The sequence below is a fragment of the Arvicola amphibius genome, chromosome 7 (genome assembly GCF_903992535.2).
Source record: "Arvicola amphibius chromosome 7, mArvAmp1.2, whole genome shotgun sequence".
Taxonomy (NCBI): domain Eukaryota; kingdom Metazoa; phylum Chordata; class Mammalia; order Rodentia; family Cricetidae; genus Arvicola; species Arvicola amphibius.
The window spans coordinates 5,582,835-5,606,900 of record NC_052053.1 but is presented as its reverse complement, the minus strand read 5'-3'; the positions used below and the strand labels follow the sequence as shown (position 1 = coordinate 5,606,900).

Here is a 24,066-nt window from a genome sequence, read left to right as displayed (position 1 = left end):
AATGGACCCACTGATTCTGTGGCAAAGAAACTAATGGGAACGCCAATCTAATTCATTAGTTACTTAGAACACAGAGGACCCCTGAATCCTCTCCCAAATAGTTGGTGCATAGTCCTAAAATACGTATCGGCTCTGGGAGTCTTACTTTATATGATACTTCCACAATAGACCCACCCAGATTCAGACCAGATACACACAGCCTGGGCCAGATCTGTTTACTGAACTGGACATGGCTTCCATCTTGAACAACAGCGTTTGCATCCTTTATCTTTATCCTACTGACAATTGTTCTGGGAATTTAACGATGAGCTCACACTGCATGAATAAAGAAGCAAGAGAGTCTAATCATACTATGTTCCTGTGGTTCCTATAACAAGGGGGTAACTCTGCCCGATCTTAGTTTCAATTGAGTATATTAAGTCCCTTTTCTTCTTCCACACTTTTTAGTAACTTTTACTTATTTGTCTAAAATAGCACACAACGTATATCTTAGCCATATCTACCTCAGCTCTCCCCTCCCGTTTCTTTCACACCCACTCCATGCCCTCTCGTTTTCATATTCTCTCCCTTTTACTCTTTCTAACCCACTGATTCCAATTAGCACTTCCTAAAGGAATCAAAACACTCATTCTTATGAGATTCTTATTTTTGGTTGACCTGCCAATTTGATCTAAATATTAGAAAGTAGAAAGTTAATCAGACAAATTAAAATCTAAAACTTGCATTGTCAATTTAATTATAGCACGTAAGAGAAATTTGAGGCTTCTGAGTTTCTTTTGCCTCATTTAGATAAGAGCAAGGGATCATGATGTCATTGCCCTTGTCATGGGCTTACAAGCCATTTAAATAGTAAGTGATCTCTGTACTTTACAGTATATTAATCTCAGTTGCATAGTTTGATGATATACAACTATTATTATTATTTCCTTTGAAAATGTAACTTTTTGGTCAAAAAAGGTGTCAGTAATATCTGGCAGTTCTAGCTTGCTTTCTGTGCTCTAAAATATATAGTGAGTGTATGCTATGTTCTTACTAGAAGTTCCTTCACGTGTATTGGAGAAAGAGGAGGGCAGGTAGGCTTGCAAGCTGTAGAATCAATGAAGAGAAGGGTCTGATTCTCACACTGACATCAGCTGTGCCTATGTTGTTCACAGATCAGGAAAAGAAGACCCACACCAGCATCCCTTGTGATACTCAATGAACATAATCCCCCAGGTAAGGAGGAGCGATGTCTTTACTATTGATGAGATGGAACAGGACTGTCTAAAGAGGACCAAAGGGTATGGCCCTGGTGATAAGTTCCAGCTTAGGGTTGCAGTTAGATAAAAGGGATCATAAACAAAATCAGAAATAAATATCGTAAGGACTGTCTCAATCACCAGCCTTCGTTTCTTCTAGAATGATATACTGGTAACAACATGTTTTATCAGCATTGGTTGCTGCGAGTTTATATGGTACCTGTTCCAGGTCTTATCAATAAAGCTGATAAAAAGTTGCTTAATTAGGTTTCAAGGTTCAAGGTGCAGCCTTGGAGATGATTGTATTTTTGCAGAGTGTGATTTTATTTGTGGTACGGGAAGGGTGGCATGCCCGCATTGGCTGCAGCCTTGCTGCTGATGTCATCTCTGAGTGATGCAATTGACAAGCAGCCGGATCAGTTTTCAGCACTGCCCACTTGAGAACCATTCTGGATGCTTGCATCCATTTGTTGAGGTTTTAGTTTCCATTTCCTGTTAAAAGGAAAACTGCATTATTAGTTTCGGTAAAGAGCTATGATCTGCGATACACAAACAGAAAGTTCACTGACTGCGCGGAGTGACTTTCCTCTTATATTTATTGGCAGCCCCTGGAAATATAAGCAGACCGGGAAAGGTCATTAATCTGTAACCCAGCAGCTCACATTGGCTTTGTTGTTGTTGTTATTCACTCGTTCATTTGTTTGATTCTTGCTGTAAACAAAAGAGTTTGAACATTGGAAAGTTAGTATGTCTATTCATAAGTCCTGAATGATTTGCTCTAGGAATGGCACAATAAAATAGTCCTTGACTTTTCTGGAATCTTCCTAATTAGAGAAACACACAAAAGCAAAAAAAAATTCTCATAGAATATTTATTATTGTGCCTACACGCAAGGAAATTAGCAGCTCAACAGAAACAAGTAAGTTGTTTCAGCTGAGAACAAAGTGTTAAAATTCGGTCCTTATCCACTGAATGCACGGCATCTTAAAATCATCTTCAGATATATCACCTCAGTTAGTGAGTGGTAACTTACATGTAGGTGAATAAGAGGTTCAAATGATGTTTATGGGCATGTTTTATAGCTTACAAATAAACACATGTTTGTAAATTCAATGACTAAGTCATTTCAATGTTAAAGTGATGTTACAGCAATTTCAATCCATACCTTGCTCATAATAGCAAACATTTCCATAATACCCTGGGATTTGCCTCCTAATAGAATAATGTCCAGCTTGGGGCGTAGGTATCCTTCGATCCACTAGAGCTTAACTAACAGAGTTCTTTAGCTGTTATTACGATCTATACATAATAAGGTCATGCTACTGGCCTTTGCAACTCTCATTTAAAACCCTGCACAGCAACTGATAAGTCTTGAACGCTAGTGAGGAACCATTTTACGTAATAGGAGATGTAAGAGAGGTGAAGTGGCTTTTGTAACATTATTCCACTAGAAATGACAAGCCTCAAAGACAAACTCAGGCAGTTCTGACCCCAGAGCTCACGCTTTCCCTATAGCCTGACATTTGCCGTGAGCATTGGTTTTCCATTGCACAGAACAGACTCGTTCAGTTTCTACAAGAGGACAAGCCCAGCATTTATGTGACTTAGTCTGGAGAGCTTACTTCAGCAGATGTGGAGTGGCATTTGTTATCTCAGGGGAGGACTTTGTTTTGACCTAGTAAGCTTGTTCTTAGGAGATGTTCCAACCAGCAATTCCCTATCTCCCATGTTGGCCTTGCCCTCTTTGTGGTTGTGAGTGTCAATGTGGAGAAACTAGCTGTGAGAACATTCTAACATGGAGCTGTGTCATCTTGGAGACATTATATACCTGTATCTTCATCCTTTGTTGTGGAAAGCCTGGCTATGTGTATTACTGGCATCAGCGTGTGTGTAAACCATTTTTAGAGTGGGTGATAGATTCTGCAGCAAAAGCCCTAGATCTAAGACTTTTCCTAGTAGAATTGATATAATCCAATATCTGTATGTACTGAGGAAAGAACTTAAAGCCAGATTCCCCAGACAGATGATGAAATGCAAGCAAACTTGACTACTGGTCTTTATTAGCTCTATAATGCCAGGTAAGGACATCTCCAAGCTTTATTTTATCATGTATCAGACACATATGATAATGCCCATTTCTTCCACTCCACGAGCTCTTTTAATGACCAGATGACTTAACATGGATGTACATTAAAAACTGCAAAACAAATATTAAGGATCACTGTTAACTGATGTATTTTAGAACTCATAGTTTGTATGTCATACTTAAGATTCATTACAGCAAGCACACACGTTTAATGCTCACATCTTCCCTGAGAATTTCTGTCTTATGCAACAATTCTTAGTTACACACATCTGGCTCCTTGCAAAGCATTTCCTAAGAGCTTCTACCTTTGCAAAGCAGCAGCTTCTTCTGGCCCTCAAGTGCAGTGATCTTTAGCAAACAAGAAATGGTGCAACTTTAAATACTGGCGATCGGGGGAGGGAATTAACCATTCTCAATTTACTAAAGTAGCCCATGAAATCATTGGAGATTTGTAGATTATATACCATTAGTACGGCTTAAGATTCAAATCTCTTAAAATGTTTCCTTATGGTAAATAAATAAAGCAAAAAAAGTTAAATTCTTTAATCTATTGCTGTCTTATCTGGGTGTGGAAATCCTAGCACTTAAGTGGCTGAAATAGGATTACCTCAAGTCACTGCTTTCTTGAGCTACATAAGGCGTACCTGGCCAACCTAGGTTATAGTAAGAAAAAGTTTCCTTTAAAACCAGAACAAAACTTTTAACAATGTGACGTTATTGACTTGCAACCAGGATTAAATAAAAGGCAAAGTTTTCTGTTGCTATTATTAGTTACCATTTTAGGTATTAGCATAATTAGTAAATTATGAAAGAGTATTTTAAAAATAGCTTAATTTTAGATTTCCACATATATGTTTGTTCTTCATACCGACCTTTATCAGAACGGAGGAGTAGAGAGTATGGTATTTTAACTGAGCGTCAGCCCAGTTGTTTCCTTTGCTCCCTGCTTTCCATGTGATGTTCTAGACACACAGAGAAGACAGACACCCAATTGGTCAACTGCCAGGGCAGCACACTATACCTTCAGTTCTTCCCTAACAAATAAGCTAAAATTGCCACCAGTAGGAACTCTATGAAATAGGCACACAGCTATTAAGGCTAGAATTGCCCCCAGTATGAAATAGGCACACAACTATTAAGGCTATATTACCCTTTGACATTGATCAGCAAATAACTCAAAATCACACGAATAAGAAAGGCTCATAGTAAATGTGTCTTTACTGTTGAAAATGAAGAATCCAAAGTGCTTGCATCCAGAAATGACTCTGACCAGTCAGGAGGTAGTAACAAGATACCAGAAGCTTAAGATCTGGGCTTAGGGAATCATCAAGAACAAATGTCACCTTTTCCACATCGTCTCAGGCCAGAATCTCCCTTTGGAAGAAAGTGTTTCTCTTTCTGTAGTTTCTGTTCCTCTTCTTTTTAAGCTCACCAGTCTCTCTGCAATTGTATCTTGGGGTCTCACTATCTGTTCTTACGGAAAATGCAGTTAGCTTTTAATCTTCTGTAACCTGCGGTCAGTTGGTACAGTCCTTATAGCCTTATCTGGATTCACACACAAAGCATCTTAATGCGACAATAATTGACAGCTGCCTTGTAAAATTTATCCCATCTCATATGTGGATTTTTCTTGAACATTTCTTGCCTTTAAACAGACATAAGACTGTTTAAATTTTTGGCTATGAGAATGTTATGATTTGGATGTTAAATTCCCCTAATGGCCTAACATACTCAAATCTTGACCATTAGCCTGTGGCACTGCTGAGATATGATGGAATCTTTTGAAAGTGGGGTCTCCTGGAAGGAAGCAGAGGTAAGGGGCAATGAAAAGTCCTTACTATGATGTCTTACCCTAACAGAGGCTCAAAGCAAGAAGGCGGGTCAATCATGTTAAAGCTCTGGATGAAAATGAATCTCTCCTCACAGCAACAGAAAACTGATTAATACACAGAATTAGAATTTGAGCATCAGGAAAAGAGAAACCGAGAAAATGCTTCTAGCCTCACCTCCCATTACAGAAGGACATAAATCATCTCAGCTCCCCGAGACAGGCTCCACTTTATGCACCTCAGAGAAAACTACACAATTATATCTGGATTTCAGATTCAAGTCTAATAATTTTAGAGGTTAAAAAAATAGTTTCTTCTGCCAAAGTTGGATGTAAATTCTCTAACTGACAATAAATCTTTACTTATTCTCTTCAATACAAGTTGCTTTCACCTATTTAAATATATAAAACAATTCCTTATTGTTATTTTCTACATCCAAAATCCATTTCCCAGAACCACTAAGGGCTTTAGTGAACTCTTTCCAAATTCTCCTCAATCTCTGCGTTCTGAGCCCAGAGCTGGACGCGGTCTTCCAGTGAAAAGCCAGTCTAGGCCAGGCTCCGTGGATATTAATGTTCGTGGCACCCATTCTTTTCCACTTACTGTTAAGCACAGGCTGTATGGTTACAATTATATTTAATGGGCCTGGGGCCTATTAAACATGATTGAACTTTAAGCAGTCTGAAGCTAAGTGCAGGTTTAGGTAAGGACCCAAGACTCCAAAAGCTTATTCTACATCTAAAACCTTGACTGGAAGTACAGCGTAAGATGATTTAGAAGGGTATTTATTGAATTTACTACCAAGCCAAATTTGAGGGAAGTTGGCTTTCTCTTGACTGTTTTACCTCCACCCCCCCCCAAGCAATCTTAGAAATAGGAATTAACATGCAAAGATATTATCATGGGCCTTGGGGTCCTTGCATTAGTTAATATAAAACTCTTGAGCTGCCGTATTCACGATCATGTCATCTCCTTTCAATCTTGAGGGTAAGTTGAGAGATCTGCAAGCTGCAAAGAAAGTCAGTGGCACTCCGTATACCATAGAAGGTGGCTTGCAACCAGGACACACGTGGCACTCTGTAAACCACAGAAGGTGACATGCAGCCAGGACACACGTGGCACTCTGTATATCATAGAAGGTGGCTTGCAAACAGGACACACATTTTATGGCTCTGAAACTAAGTCATGTAATGAGACTGTTTTATTATTATTAATTTTTATTGAGCTCTACATTTTTCTCTGTTCCCCTCCCAGCCTCTTCCCTCCCCTTCAACCCGTTCCCAAGGTCCCCATGCTCCCAATTTACTCAGGAGATCTTGTCTTTTTCTACTTCCCATGAGTGAGTACATATGATAATTGTCTTTCTGGGTCTAGGTTACCTCACTCAAAATGATTTTTTTCCTAGCTCCATCCATTTGCCTGCAAAATTCAAGATGTTGTTATTTTTTCTGCTGTGTAGTACTCCATTGTGTAAATGTACCACATTTTCCTTATCCATTCTTCAGTCGAGGGGCATGTAGGTTGTTTCCGTACTGAGACTTTGAAAAGCTCCATATGTAGACTCCTTAGCTAGAAAACATGCTTTCATTCAAACAGAAAGGACTCCTAGGAATTTTGGATGATTTCTCATGAGCCTCCATGCTCAGAATGAATGAAAAGCTTTGCAGCATCAACTGAAAGTATGTAGGTTTTTTTTTTCTGTTACGATTCACACAAATGAACCTTTTCATGGCAATCCTGCTGTTGTATTGAAAGTGAATGACTGTGTAGTCAAAAGACAACACTATGACTGGAAGCTCCAGTGAGTAATGAAGATTTTCCTAAGAACTTAGCTATTTGGATAAGATCTAATACCAGATTCAGAGGTGACATTCATCTCCAAGGGCCTCATGCCGACTGTGTTCAAACACAGTTATCTCCAAGGCATACACGGTAGCTTTCGTTCTAAATTTTCTTAGCTTCTTCGGCAATGTGATTTTATCCTGATCCATAATCTCCACTGATTGCTCAGAAATTACTTTACCGTATCACTATTGACTCCAGCGAAGAGCCCAAATCCGGTGTTTGAAGACCACTCAAGAGTTATCAGATCTAATTCCTAAGGAAATGTCAGAAAAGTCCATGTATTTTTTTTTCTTCAGCATTTATTTTTATGCACTACTGGGTGTCACCATGTGGAAAGATTTAAAGACAAGTGATGTAAGTTGATTTAAGGATCATCCAGAATGCAGCTGATTGACTTCCATTTTCGTCACTTTTCAGCCTGCAGAGCCAAATTGTGCACTCAAATGGAAAGGCTGAGTCAAAGGCAAATTCTGACTCCTAGCAATGCCAGGGTGTAATACAGTGTAAGTGTTCAGGTGAATATAATACTCAAACAAAAATAAAATGAAGTTATAAGTAATAAAAAGAAATATTTCAACTTTATTTTGACAGAATGCTGGGTTTTTTTTCTGATTTTGAATAGCACACACAGTGAAATATGACAGGATGACTATTGGCTGGATTGATATCTCTGTTCCGGTTGTCTGTTTCTCTGCTTGCAGCTTGAAGCAGATGAAAACACCTGTAAAAGAGACTACACGTCATAGAGATGCCTAGCCTTGGAGTGGACCTGGCTTGAGTTTCAGCTTTGTCATATTTCCAGTGCTCCTTCACTGGTTACTGCTTCACTGGTCCCTGCTGAGGAAGCTTGAGTTGGCGTGGTCGTTAGTAAACTATACCTGCTGTTGTGAGTCCTCTTAGGCAGCCAGAAACAGTCCTCCAAAGATAGTATCTCCTGAGGAAGAAAAGACGAATGCCCCAAATTCTACCAGACGTGTACACAGCTGTAGAATTGTTATATACACTATATTGCAGTATTGCCTCAACTGCATGTGTCTTTGTTGGCAAATACAAGTCACACAGAATTGAATTTGAGTTCTTAAGAACTGTTTTTTTTTTTTTAAAAAAAAATAAGCTGTCTACTGTTGTCTATAACAATATCAATATGGTTAGAAGCAATAATCGTATTTCTAACAAATTTTTGTTTGACCCTAACTGAACTATGTACTTTAATAGAATGAAGAAAGGGAGTCAAGTGTTAATTATATAAAGCTCTTTAGAGACATCTCTGAAATCCTCTTCTGGCTCATTGTAATTTAATTCCATTTAATCTGACTTCCTTTCATATATCATCCACTGCCCATAATGTGGCAGCATTTTTTCTTTGATTCCTTAAAATGATTCTTCTAAGCCAACTTTTTAAGAATTAGTCAAGACCGAATCATTTTTTTCCTTTTGAGACTGGATCACAAATAGCCCAGGCTGTCCTCAAACTCTTGATGTAGCCAAAGAGTATACCAAACTTCATCTTCTTTAATATATTCTTTTTTATTACTTTATTTTTATTTTATGTGATGGGCATTTTCCCTGCATGTATGTCTGTGTGATCATGTCAGATCTTGGAATTGCAGACTGTTGTGAGCTGTCATGTGGGTACTCAGAACGGAACCCAGGTCCTCTAGAAAATCAGTCAGTGCTCTTAAGCACGGAGCCATTTCTCCAGCCTGACCGACTCAATTGTATAAATCATTCTCCACCATTTCCACCAATTTCTTCTATTCAAACTGCAGGACAAGACTTACTTACATTTCAAAAGTTCACCTGTCCAATTGGGTCTATTATTTGTCATGTTAATTTAACACCTTCCTCCCACCCACTCTAGAACCTTTTATGGACTTATACTTAATTCAGTAAATATTCATCAGTCAGTCTCTAGTCCCAAATCCTCAAAAGACATGTAGTCTAGATAACAGAGGTGAGTGTGTTTGGGTGGAAAAAAATAGTTAGAAGAATAAAAGCCAAAATTGCTGAAACTGTGATAAAATGAATTCTGGCTATGGGATAGAAGCGTTTATTTGTTATATCCATTTTTATGTTTGATTTCTTTTAGTCTTCTAATTTTAAATGTTTAAACATGAGGTTGAAACTAAACTTTATTGTTCATTCTAAAGCACTTACAGAGTATATGTTAATGCTGATAAGCTAGTAAATTTGTATGTCCTCTGAAAAATCCTCAAATTTGTTACAAACTATTTCCACATTTTAGAGAACACGTTACTCTCTAGGTGGAAAAATAGACATGTCCCCATCATATGCTCATGGGGAAACTTGTGTGAGACATTATCACAATTTGACATCACACATTTTGATAGTGAAGGAGGCAGTACAGGGCCAAAGAATGCATGCATGCAAAAACTGCAATATATTTCACCTTGGTACAGGAATGTCTACAATAGGAACTTCTTAGGACTGGGATTTTATGTTGCAAATAATCTACGGTTCTCAGAAGAGGTGCTCAACTCATACTAACTGTTATTTTGATGATGCAAATGGGCAGAGGTAGGAGCAAAGGCTGAAATAGAGTACGAATCTTCGATGGAAGCTAGCTTGCTGGGTTACTACAAGGAACCTACTCATCTTTCTGAGAAGGAAGCTTCAAAACACTTAATTTCCTTCAATAGCATTGTATTTTACAAAGTATTGCAGATGGTCATTTAAGGAAATGCTGGCGTGAGTCAATTAAATTAATAGACATCCATTTTTGTGTTTTCTAGTTATAGGCATGAATGACACCATTGTCAGGTTCCAGTATGCTTAAAATTTCACATTCAGGTTCAAGTTTATGTTGACAGATTTTTGTATGTTGAACCCTCCCTGAATCTCTGGAATGAAGCCTACTTGATCATGGTGGATGATGGTTCTGATGTGTTCTTGGATTCAATTTGCCAGTATTTTATTTAGTATTTTTGCATCAATGTTCATGAATGATATTGGTCTGTAATTCTCTTTCTTAGTAATGGCTTTATGTGGTTTGGGTATCAGGGTAATTGTAGCCTCATAGAAAGAGTTTGGCAATGTTCCTTCTGCTTCAATTTTGTAGAACAATTTGAGGATTTGAGGAGTATTGGTATTAGTTCTTTGAAAATCTTGTAGAATTCTGAACTGAAACCATCTGGTCCTGGACTTTTTTTTGGTTGGCAGGCTTAAGACGTAAATTGCTAACAGATCATTTAAATTGCTTCAAGTTGATGGTCAAGTCCACCAAATTATAGAACTAGTGCACCTATGGTGTGACAGGGTCTGGGGCATTGACATGGGGTTGGGATCTAGCCAAACTGGAAAGTTTATTGAAATGTATGACTTTCAACGCCTTTACGGGGAGATTGCTCAGAAACAAGCCTTCAAGGCTTGAGGTTTTTCTAACTTTTCATCTGTTTCTACATAGGAATTTTAGATAGGTGAATGAAGAAACTCCAGCCACAGTTTAGCAGCAGCGAGTACCAGGAGCTAAAACTGAAGAATTTTATTTTTTACTTTACTTTATTTTAGGTTGAGATTAGAACTGTAGTTTACCTCAAGAATGTAAGATCCTTTCAAGTCTTTTAAATTAGACCTACTTACAAGGGAACTGAGACAGAAACAAAATTTAGAGTCACTAGAAGTTGCTTTCCTTCATAGTCAATCTCATATTAAAGTTGCTGCTGTAGCTCCCAGGACACAAATAGTCTAGCAGCACATGTTCTTTTGAGATCTAGGAGAAGTATTCCGCAAGGGCTCAGGAAGTGACCAGTGAAAGCCGTTCCAAAGCTTGTGTCCAAACTGTGATGACTTCATCGATTCCTCCCAGTCTATGCATTGCCCCTCCAGATCTTCCCTAACATTCAGGGGATCTCAGCATACTCTAGAATGCTATATCTATATCTGCAAGTCTTCTCTGTATTGTTTACATAGCTGTATGAGACTTTATATTATTCAGAATAAGTTGAATCAGGAACAATGAGGGATGAACAATGCTATCTTGAAATGAAATTGCCCAAATCTTCCAAGGGCAATGTATTGAAAATCTGATTTACTATGATTACAATAGACTTAGCAATAATACTAAAAAGAAATTATTGTTGGAGATAAAACAGGAAATTAGCATTTTCTATTTCCTCTATTCTCTGGTAGCAATTTCTTATCACTAAGGGAAATAGTTTTCAGAATCTTATTCTCCACATATGATTGTGTATTGCCTTGCTTGCATATGTGAGGGCTTGGAGAAAGGAAAGAGAAGGGAGAAATGCTGTAATTAAAATACAGTCTCAAAAATAAATGAGGCTATATATGTGTGTGTGTATGTATATATATATGTATGTATGTATGTATGTATTGACTATACAAAAGAGAAGAATTCGGACAGTTAAAATGACACCCAGTTTTAAAATAATTACCCTCAGTAATATAGGTGTTTTTGTCATTAATTTTTCACCATATTGTTTGAGTCAGGGTCCCAAAAATTGAAGTTCACCCATTTACTAGATGGCCCTTGAGCACAAGGGAGGTTCCTGTCTCTATCTTCTACCCTCCAAGAATCATGGTTTTATGTGGGGTTCTGGGGATCCAAACTCAGTTTCTCAGGCTACCAACTATTTACTCAATTGAATCCTCAGCACCCCTGTACAAAACCAGATGTAGGTTGCTTCTGCAACCCCAGAACTGTGAGAGTTGGGGAGAGGAGGATCCTCGGGGCTTGCTGGATGCCAGCCTAACTCCAGGGTCAGGTTCGCAAGTACTGAGATTGCAGGACTGTGTCACCAAACCGAGGTCAGTAAGAGGCTCTGTCTCAAGGGAACAAATCAGAGTATGTACTGCAGGTAGGACATCTGACATCTTCTTTTGGCCTATGCACATCATGCTGAGGCTACTATGCCAGCATAAACATGCACCACACATGCATATGCCAAAATCTCACATATACCACATACACACAAATAGAAAAAAAATGTAAAAAGAGAATTTAAAAATAAGTCGTGTTCTTTGTGTATCAGTACTGTTTTAGAATTATGTATCTCATTTTAGTGGTTCTCACATTCCCATTTTCTTGATTGATGAACAAAATTATAACAATATATAGAAAGTTCAGGCCTTCTGAAAGCGGTCCTCAGTCTTAGACTTCCTTGAAGCACACACAATGGTAGTCATGCCTCTGGCTTTATTGCTGGAATCAATGAGAAGCTTCAAAGTAACACTACGGATCCTCGACTCCTTCCTTCTGCTCTGTGAGGCTCTGGAAGACATAATTACATAATCAGTGATTGACTGTGGCGACTACTTTCATAATTCAGCTGCCACAAGCTCTAATTTATGTCCCATCAATTACCGTCCTGGCTTTTAATTAGCTATGCTAAGGCACACAGGAACTGCTCATGAAAAGCAGACATATTCCATCAGCACCTGCACATCGCCCTAATTTTGACTATTAAATGAGTCAGTAATTTCTTCCCTAGTCTATAGAATCTTTGTTACATAAATTGTTGACAATTATGTTAAAGCTGAGACATGATTTTAATGAAAAAAAAACAAAAAAGGAGGAAAAATAAATATGTTCAATTATGCTTAATATTCTACTTTATTTTCTTTTCCATTTTGGGTGTTGGAAGAATATAAGAAGTCTGATCATTTTCCACATAGCAATTGCTACTGAAAATAAATTTCAGTATGTACACTGACGTCAGGTCCAGGAGGGACAGGCTGGGGCTGGCTGTGCTTCCTAATGCACACTTAGACTATCCGCTCTTTTTCCATTATCGACTGTAACCATTACCCACTTGCCCTTGGTGATTAAGGGTTTTCAAGAAATAACGCCAGCGACCCCATGACCATCACATTTCAGTGAAGGAGAACTGCACAAATGACGGGGCTAAAGTGGCTCATCTCAGATTCTACCACAGGTAATTTCACTTGGTAACGATCCCAGAGTTCCTCTTTCACTCAGCCCAGAAAGGGCCCTGGAGCCTAGAGCTGGGTGGAAATACTTTCAGTCTCGGTCCACAGTCGAAGCCATTGATTCAAAGTGAATGCCAGCTGCACTCTTTATAGACACAGCTGCAGAATAAGGAACACATGAAAACTATAGTTTGAAGTACATTTAGGACATAAAGGACAAGACACGAGCAAGATAGTTTAAAAAGAAAAACGCCTACGTTGAAAGGTGAATTTAAAAGCTCTCCTAGGGATGGCTCTTGCTGTCGGTTTTACGGCTTGCAAAGCTTCTTGTCTTGTAATCCTTCCCCTCAACAGCTCTGAGGGCCCTGGTTCCACTGAAGAGACGACAGTGCCAAGGTGAGCTATTGAAGGCCAGATAGCTGGAAAGTTAGTAGTCTGAAGAGTAAACAGAGACCTCGAGTCAAGGTCATGGCTCCTACCATAACATTTTCCCTTACATAAATATGCAACATCCAAAGACTCTTATTATTTTATTTGTTATTCTCCTGCAATCACTAAATTCCCCATTGGACCTTGGCTGCATGAAATTCGTTCATATAATGTTTCAAAACTGTACTTATTTATTTCAATGGGAATTTATTTTGAAGTAGGATTTTTATACCTTTTCTTTGAGACTTTTAATAAAGTGAGGTCTTAGAAATTATTAACAATGGAAATTTCACTATATGATAAAACTCCTACAGTCAGATAAACAAAAAATTAAATTGTGTTCATTGTCCCTTCTTAGAGTGGAATCTTGATACCTACTCCTCTGTTTGGAACCTACATATCTAAAGACATTTAAAAAAATAATTGTATTGGCTTAAACATTATAAACAGGAAGGCAATGATTTTTCCTTTGGATTTTATGTAGGCAGAATAGTAATGACTTGTGCATATATTAAAGTCACCTTCTTTTCCCACTCTTTATTGTTCTTCCCTTAAGACTCAAACCCCCTTTTTCAGAGCAAACCCCCTTTCTCTAGAAAGGTGTGGACCACAGCAGCTAGAAAGTTTTACACCCACAGATCCCAGGCTGGTTCTTCCTTCTCTGCTATGGTTTTGTGAAGCTCTGGAAGATGTAATTACATAATAGGTGATTGACTGTGGTGACTACTTTCATAATTCAGCTGTCACAAGGTCTAACTTATGTCCCATCAATTACCCATTCCAGCTTTTAATTAGTTATGATGAGGCACACAGGAACTATTCATGAAACTTGAATTATAAAATAAACATTTAATCTAGTAATTCTTCTAAACTATTCCGGCCCACCCCCATAACTTCTCAGAACATTGGTAGCAACTTGGAAGTTAATACTGAAAACCCAACGCATCTGTTTCAAACCAAAACCATTTACACTCACACCGCTTTGCTAAGTAGACCATTTGATTGGCTTTCAGGTAAGATTCTTATGGAAATGTATCTTAATGGTTGTGTGAGAAATTATTTTAGAGTGGATCTCACAATGAGTCTTTTTGGTTCACCCTTTAGTGCACAAAAACTGCAGAAGGAACTAATTCTGGACCCATGAATTGTTGGCAAACACACAAATACATAGCTTCCTTTAATAGAATTCCAGCTGTTGTGTAATTCTTTGAATGAGTCTGATAAGATTATGCCCCACATATTCTTGATAGCTGTGCAATTATGCACATGCCTATCAATGCAGGCCTACTGCTGTTATATGACATAGTAACGACTTCATTGTGGGGATCTGTTTCCTTGATCCTACATTAGTTTGACATTCTTCCTGTAATTCTTTTCCCATACATAGTACAACCTGCTTTCTATCAAGAAAATTGTTTCAGATTTAATTTGAACCATTTTCTGCGTGGCAGCAAGAGTCTGGAATTTCTTCGTTGTCCTTAGAACTCAGTATTTTTGCATCATGTATTTTTTTTATATTTTTATATTTTTATATTTTTTATATTTTATATTTTTTATATTTTTTATATTTTTATATTTTATATTTTATATTTTTTATATTTTTTATATTTTTATATTTTGTATTTTTATATTTTTGCTCAGTATTTTTGCATCATGAGAAAGCTGAAAAACAGTAGTTGAATTCTATATAAGAAAACGATTTCCTTAGACAAATGATTTCAGACCGTGATATAAAGTAATCTGGAAAAAAAAAATACAGTGTGGTTGCCTACTCTGAATCGTTTCTCCAAGGAGCTGACAATAAAACAAAACATAATACAATTTTCTAAACCTAAATTCTACAGAAGGTGCTAAACTTCTGTTCTATTGGCAATAATTGCTATGTAATAATGAACAACCTTCCCCATGTTTGAGGTAGGCACTGGCTTTGATATCTCTTATTAATGAGTTTGGTGAATAATTGATGAAGGAAAGCAAAACGATGAAACTTCATTCTAAAAATGTTTCTGTAGATGCAGATAAAGAATATATGAGGGGATTTAAAAGATAGTTCAACTGATAACATGTTTATTCTGCAAGCATGGCTACCTAAGTTTAAATCTCCTCCCTGCAAATGCCAGGTCAAGTGGCATGCATCTGTTATCCCAACGGGCTAGGCTGGGGGTGCAGTGGCAGGAGGCGGAAACATGAAGGTCCTTGTAGTTCATTGGACAGCCAACCTTGATGAGTCAATGAGCTCCAGGTTCGATGAGAGAATCTGTCTCAAAAATTAAAATGAAGGGTAAATGAGGAAGACATGTGGCATAGACATTTGGGCTCCATTGGCTTGGTGTACCTACACATGAACGTAGGTACCCCACCGATTCCCATTTCTCTGTCTCTGTTTCTCTGTCTCTCTCTCTCTCTCTCTCTCTCTCTCTCTCTCTCTCTCTCTCTCTCTCTCTCTCTCTCTCTCCCACACACACACACACACACACACACTGGATAGATATGAGAAAGTCTGCATAGTTGGAACATTGGTCGAATTGATTATTGGTTGGAAAGAGGGGAGCGACAATATGATTGAGTTAATGTTGTAGACTCTGAGTGTCTGGGGAGGAAAGGGTGGGATGGTGGAGTCAGAAGCTACACAATACTCTAGCCACTGAGGATAAGATAGTTCTTATTTTAATTCCCTGTGAACTATTCATAGCATTCCTTGCATTAATGCTTCAATAATAGAGTCACAGATATTAAAGGTATTAAAACCCAATTTACTAGATCCTTTTAAGAGTAAGCTCAACATACTTATTTCTAAAAGGGATGTTTACTTAGTAATTATGACATAATGTTGGCAATGTATCTATTAGAGGCTCAATATAATTACCTGAAACAATTAGACCTCTTAATCATTAAGAGAACTGTAATCAGGCATATATCACTAGCCAAGCAAGTCAGATTAGCTACTCCCATCTGCTGATGTCTGCGTCACTGATGGGTTGCTGACTTTCTGGGATATGGGGTGTTATTCTGTCTTGCACAGCTCATGTATTGATGAAAGCTCTGGGGGATTGTTAGACCTAATTGCACGACCTCAGTTCAATATAGCTGATCATTTGCAAACCCCAATGGAAGCAATTATTTTTAGTCCTTTTTCTTGATGAATTTTATAGTGTCTTCATTACTTGTTTATTATTAGTGTGTATGTTTGTTTATGATATGTGTGTGGGGATGTGCATGCCTCAGCACACTTATGAAGGTCAGATGACAAGCTTGTGGAGTCAGTTCTCTGCATCCATTTTACATGGCTTCTGAAGACTGAACTCGGGTACCAGCCTTATGTAATATGTGTCTTTATTGCCAGATAGCTCACTGCTTCTCATAGTAAAGTGAGCTTAAATTGCCTGTACTTGTCCTAAGTATTTAAGTGTGAGCTCTGGTAGTTTTGGAGATTTCTAAGTCAGGAGAAGGATGCTGCTGCATTTTATTATAGGGACATTTACTATACTCATGCATTAGCAGTAGTTATTTGTTTCACTACTTCAACAATTACCCAACAAAACCTGTTTGAGAGAGAGTATTTTGGCTCCTATTTTGGGATTACAGGCTGGGAAAACATTTAAGAGGAGTGTGAACAGCTCATTGCACCCTCTCTTCAGTCAGGCAGCAGAGAGCAGTGATCGCTGGTTCTTAGCCAGCTTTCTACTTTCTATGCTGCTGGGACCCCAGCCCAAGGAATGCTGGGTCTTCCCACCTCAGTTAACATAACCCTGATAATCCATCACTGATTTCAGCCATGGTTAACTTAACCTAGACAATCATTCACAGGTATTCCCCAGGAGCCTGCTTCCTAGTTGCTGTCTCTCATCCAAGTTTGCAGTTAATGTCAACCTTCACACCACAAACATATACTTTTCATAACATGTATATTGCCGCTCACCGTGCCCCCGTGTCTGCATTCAGTGCGCTGGCACCCAGTTCATGAGATTCAGGCAAGGGGCAGGAGGTTAAAATACACACAGACAGACAGAAAGACAGCTACACAGGTCATCCTTGAATTCCCCAAGAATGCCCCCTTTATTGTGTTCAGGGGCAGATTATATAGAGATGATCACACCCCAGCCAAACCCACCAGAAACCACTCTCCTGCCATCAGGAACTCCTGAAGGTCTCGTGCTCAGAGCAGCTGTAGGCACTCAGATTAGGGGATTACAAGAAATTCAGGTTCTGGGGTCTCACTGCTCCCAACATCTCCCCCTAAATTTTTTATAAAACAGGAGACCCTCCTGACCACACAGACTTTTGGTCTCTACTGCACCTAGATTCACACTTTGGCCAGCACTCTATTGAACCTGTACTCAGGAGAGAGTGACAGCATCTCTTCAGGAGAATACTGGCTTTTAGGGAACACAAGAGAGCAACTTAAGCCTGTAAGACAGGTAGATTCAAGTATCCTAGAGACTGTTGGTTCCTCATACTATTTCCCACACACCCTCTTCCCCTCAAGTGAACAGAGGTGTGTGACCATATCAGACTCAGGACTATTAGGAGTGGCTTTGCCATGACCCCAGGAGCAGTCAGAAACCACTCCTCTTTCAGGAGTCCCCTAAATAACATACCCCAGCTGTCATACCCCTGTGGCACATTCATTCTTGTCAGCTGAGTGCATGAAAGACACCTTCTCGCTCGTGCACCTCTTTGGCTTCCTTAGCAGCTCAGCTGATCCTGATTCTGCTAAGTGACCATATGCTGCATTCTCATGGGTTGTCTGATCTTACACAGGATTTAAAGATGAATGGCCATGGCAACAGGCATTAAGATTGCCAGCAATAGGGTCCCCAATCACCACTGGACCCAGCCTCCCATTTGGGCTATGGTATTCAACCATCCCTTTGGCTAAACAGTACAATCTGGTGTGCTAATATAACATTTCAACAGCTATTCAAGTAACCACTGAGTTGTTTCACCACATAAGAGGCATTAGCAATATTAACAGACGTCATACAAATGGAATGATAAGTGTGAACAAGACATTTGTTGTACTAGCCATAAGTCCACCTGCTCCTACAATAGGGCAGTCTGTTGATTTAAATTCACTCTGCCGCAGATTCTTCAGCTTGCAGAGCCTGGAACTGCCACTGCCTTTTCCTTGCCCTGCTGTTGCCTTCTCCTGCAGCCCAGTGGGATCTGTGCTCCAGCTTGTCTCAGTTCCAGCACTTGTTGCATTTGCTGATACTTTGGGCACTACTGTGGCATCCGCCAGGCTGGGCACCAACTGGGCTGAGGCAATGTGCCTTCTAGGTGGCACAGCCACCTAGCAAAGCTCTGCTCCAGCTGCCTTCTAGCCCCAGCTGCATTCGTTCTGGGTTCAAACTGGTGCATGGAGTGGAGCAGAACTCAAGGAAGCAGGCGTGCTGCTCTGCAACCACTGAAGGGGCCCCAGTTAGGGAATGTGGGCATTGTCAATCTGTATGGCTACTTCCTGCTGAGAGGGCATGCTGCATTCTTGGGGGTATTTACTGCAATTCACTGCCATTTTCCAGTAGTGCTCAGACGTGCTCTCTTGCTGCGCTTCTGCACCCTGAGGCCGGCGCTGGAGTGGGCCTAGGTTCTTGCCTCTTCGAGGCAGGTCCTGGGGTTTGCAGGCATCGCAGCCCCTCAGCGCCCATCGCCTGGAGCCGCTTGGCCTTGGAGCCACCAACCGCTCACACTCCACTGCAACATTTTAGGAGGTCTCGGGGATTCAAACCACATGAATATCGAATAAATCCTTAGGCTCTCATTGTCTGTGGAGACAAAAACAGAACCTCCTTTCCAAAACATCAAATTCTTAAGCCCATATTTTAAAATCAAGATACCTTTCTTAGCAGTTCCTAGAATCAAATGTCTTTTTCCAGTCCAAAACACAAAAGACAACACAATCAACATATCATACATCTGTACACATTTATCTTTTTAAGCTATATACATTCTTTCTATCTTTTCCCAATACATAAGTCCCCTCTGGCCAGGGACAACCCTGTTCGTTTACCCCTCTTTCTCGGTTGGACTTCCTGGAACCAAACCGAGCGAAGCACGTCAGGATTAAACATACCCCAATCCACCCTCACCTTCTGAGGGCGACCTCTCAGCGTTCCCTAGTTCCCGATCTCGGCTGGGACCTCCAATTGCTTCGCACCACGCCCCCGGGGTCTGCGCTTGGTGTGCTTGAACCAAGTTACCAAGTTTCAGGCAAGGGGCAGGAGGTCAAAATACACAAAGACTCACACAGACAGAGAGATCACCACACAGGTCATCCTTGAATTCCCCAAGAATGCCCCCTTTATTGTGTTCAGGGGCAGATTATATAGAGATAGCCACCTAGCAAAGCTCATCAGAAACCACTCTCCTGCCATCAGGAGGAACTCCTGAAGGTCTCGTGCTCAGAGCAGCTGTAGGCACTCAGATCAGGGGATTACAAGAAATTCAGGATCTGGGCTCTCACCGCTCCCCACAGTATGTCAGCCATATCACCATTTTTACTTTTTCTAGCGTATTCATCTTACACTATTTATTTTGTCATTCTCTTGTTCTTGGCCTCTCCTGCCTTAATCTTAGAAAAATTATGTGCCTAGGAATAACATGTGGCACACTCACAAAACATAACCTATATGGCCAAAATAACGGAGGTTGACGGCCACTGACCAGCTCTATCACTCAAGCTCTCTGGAGTCTCAGTTGTCTCCCAAATAAAGTACCATTGAGGATATCTACTTCACAGGGTAGTTTTGAACAGGAAAGAGATGGATGAACTGTCTAACAATGTGACCTTACAGTAGTACAGCCAAGAATATTGGTTATAAATACAACATTGAAATTTTGGACATTTTTGAAATAAAGAGAATGTTCTTTTTTCCCCCCTCATCAAGAAAATCTACCGGACTAATTATTGAACTTGTTGGTTTGTTTGATGGGAATTTTATGGCTTGAGGGATGAAGTCTCCTCAAAGGGAGTTTAGATTAACACATGTTACTGCTTACGATTTTACTAAGCTAAATCTTTATGATATCTTAAGTCTATCTTTTATAGTAAGAGATCATAAGTATATACTTTGATCTTCATTATAACCTTTAAAACATCTTTAAAATGTTGTATTTAATTTCTTAGGTCAAAATGATTCAATGAAAGATACACAAAGTACATTTACAGTTGATTGGATCATTGTAAGCAATGTGGAGTGTCAGTGGAATGGATTTCTTTAAAAACACAGAACCAAAAAGATGCCTGGCATGACAGCACCCCTCTGAAATCCACAGAACTCAGGAGGCTGAGACCAGAGAATAATAAGTTCAAGACTAGCAAGGGCTACATAAAGCATGCTATTTTAAAATTTAAAAAGTCAAACAGTGACCTGTAACTAGTCAATACATAATTACACGGGGTGGCATGGTTTCTCAGGACTGACAAGTAAGTGTTATTTTTGAATGTTATTACAGCAAGGAGCAAGGTTACAGATACCAACTGGAAACTTCTATTTACAGTGTTCAGATATCATTTCTGGTTGAGCTGTTTTTTGATTAACAATGGCCTTGGGTTTTCAACTACTTCCTCTCAAAAGGCAGATGTGTTGACACCTGTGTGAAGTCCTGTGCCATCATAACTGAAATATAAAGAAGTTGAAACCCCACCCTACACATACGCCATTGTAGAAACATTCGACATACTACACAGACCAAGAAGCTTAGTCTCTTGAGCTATGTCCAAAGAGGAAAGAATGGGCCAGATAGGAAAGAATGGTTTTACCTGGCTCCTTCTGGTTTGGTAACAGCTTTCAGTGCCACACTGACTTGGTCTTCAAAATGAGTATTTGATTAAGTTATTACTTATTTTCTCATGTTTCAGTTATAATAACTGTTTTCCTTTGTTACTTATTTGTGAAGTGGCATTGAGGGTATCATTAAAACAACAGTAAGCAGCCTACAGAAAGTCAGGAAATTTGAATTTTAATTTGAAGCCTGCTATATCTAGCTATACAAAACATTTTATCACCTTTGATGGGTACAATTTCTTTGAAATATAGTTTTTCTATCTGAAACCAGTATAGATCCATTTTTATGTGATCATTAAAAGAAATTTGTGACAAATAATGAAGTGAGCATGAATATATTATAATTATCTAGCAAAATAGTTTGTTTTTTTTCTTTTCATCTTATATATAAAAGGCAGTTGAGCTGGAATTCTTATGGAGACAATTATATATAAGTTTGAAAGGGGGACTGATAGGTTGTCTTTCACAGTTGTAAGCCACGGGTATCATTTAATGAGTCAATGCACCCCCTTTGTCCTTGTTTCTGAGAGTGTTCCCAGTTACAGGGTCATCTGTCCTCATCCACCAGTAACGAGCTACCAGTGGCTAGACATCTGCTAGACAACAAGTTCCATGTTGCCTTTATAAGTGAGGCACTAAAATATTAAGTCTGTATGATTCATAGCCTAGTTCCCAGCTACAGAGCTAATGTTTTAATGTTGCTTTCATCCAGGATCCAAGGGGAATAATTCTTCGTCATCACAAATACCTGATAGCAATAGTTTACCCACCCCTGAGGCATGTGAGCCATCCTTGAAGTCTTTGCCAAGTTCCTGAGATGTCAACAGGTTTTATAACTTCCACTAAAGGCAGGCATTCCATTTGGGTCAACAGCATCTCCAGCAGCAATTAATTTGTATACTCACTGAGTGTCTGCTTAGCCATAAATCAACAAACTGAATAAGACAGTCTCATTAGGAACAGATACATGAATATAATTCATGCAGTCACTATATATGAATATATACATATGTGTTGAAGCTAATACTTGTATTTGGAAGTCTATTCTATTAGCCATCTAACCACTGTTTAACCACTGTTTCCATATTATTGGATCTCTTTGTTAGAGGAAACTTTTCCCTCAATTCACTGTGAATTTCATATAGTCTAATAAAAAAACTATACTGGATGTGCCTGGAAGATGGCTCAGTGGGTAAATAAATTTGCGAACAGGCCTGACAAACTGAGTTCAATCCCAGAGACTCATATGGTGGAAGGAGATGACCAATTCCTGCAAGTTTTTCTCTAACTACATTTGTTCTTTGGTATGCTATTACATACACACACACACACACACACACACACATGAATGCACACAAGTAAATGAGTAATGTGATCAAATTAAAAATACACTTGAGTTGTGTATTAATTTCTACCTTCTTTTGTCTCATATGGTGAACCAGAGAACTTAGAGGACAGAGCTCAGTGCAAGGAGGTTTGCCTAATATGTCCAAGGCTCTGCGTTGGATCACCAGTGCTGAATAAAATAAACCACACACAATAAAAATAGTAACAAGGTAAAGTAAACATTTTCCCAACCACACAATTCCAGAATGGGTATTGGTGAATTAAACTTAAGGGTAGACTTTTCGTTTGTGGGGCTAGGGAGATGTTCTCAGTGGGTAGAGCACTTGCTACTGCTCTTGCAGAGGATACAGGTTTGGTTCCCAGCACCCCAGTCAGGTAGTTCTAGTCCAGGACATCTGATGACCTCTCCGGGCTTCCTCGAGCTCTGTACTCACATTGTACAAACACACACACACACACACACACACACACACACACACACACTCACACACATGCACACATGCACATATGCACACACAGTGAAAACAGTCTTTTTACTTTTTAAATGTAAGCACAAATGTGTCTCATTCCTCTGTGTGACTGTTCCTCAGAGAGCACAGCACTGCCTTGTACTTTGGAATGCTAGCATTTCAAAGTACTCAGGATTTAATTGAAACTATATTTTAATTCTCTCACTCATGCCATCGGTTCATGAATATTGATCACCAAGCCCTACATCTTGATAAATGATAAGGATAACATAAACAATACATATCTAAGTTTGGCATTCCAGAACAATGGACTATAAGGATTAACCTGGGCCAGCCACGTTGGCACATGCCTTTACTCAGCATTTGGGAGACAGAGGCGGGCAGATCTCTGAGTCCAAGGCCAGCTTGGTCGATAGAGTAAGTTCCAGGACAGCCATGGTTATATACAGAGAAACCATACACCTGTCTCCCCCAAAGCAGAATTAACCCATGAGACACTGAGCAGTGTGATCAGCAGGCTTGCTTGTTTGTTTGATTGCCTGGATGGATATGAGCTGAAGATGACAGGCCAGGAAGACACAAATACAAATGTGTATAATTGGGGAATTTACAAACTTGGTGGAGGAAAAGAATTTTGTAACCTGAAAGTGTTAGTCATATACATAAATATAATAGTTTTGGAACCACATGACACATCAAACAACTATACATGGTGTATATATTGCTGGGATATTTTAATTTGACTATATGCTGGGACAAAATGCTTATGCATAAAATCTCAACTTCACATAAACATAAAATGATAGATATTTTTATTTATTGATTTGATTTTGTTTTTTGAGACATACTTTAACTATGTAACTCAGGTTGACTTAAAAATTATAGTTTGTTATAGAAGGCCGCTTGTTTGTTCCCAGCTGCCCAGAACCGAAATAATCACTCAGAAACTTTATTAATTAAATCACTGCTTGGCCTATTAGGTCTAGCTTCTTATTGACTAGCTCTTACATCTTAATTTAACCCATTTCTATTATTTTATATTTTGCCATGAGGCTCATGACCTACCAGCAAGGATCCAGCTGGCGGCTTGTGTCTTTCTTGTCTGAAGGCTCCATGGCATCTGCATCT

General features: G+C 39.2%; 1 protein-coding gene across 1 annotated transcript in view; it reads left to right on the top strand.

The window, feature by feature from the left end:
• Positions 1–24,066, top strand: part of Ppp1r1c (protein phosphatase 1 regulatory inhibitor subunit 1C) — a 106,271-nt gene that overhangs the window by 1,055 nt on the left and 81,150 nt on the right. The window contains exon 2 of the mRNA XM_038337216.1: positions 1,155–1,215. Within this exon, the coding sequence (XP_038193144.1) occupies positions 1,155–1,215 (61 nt within the window). The remainder of the gene's footprint in view (positions 1–1,154; positions 1,216–24,066) is intronic.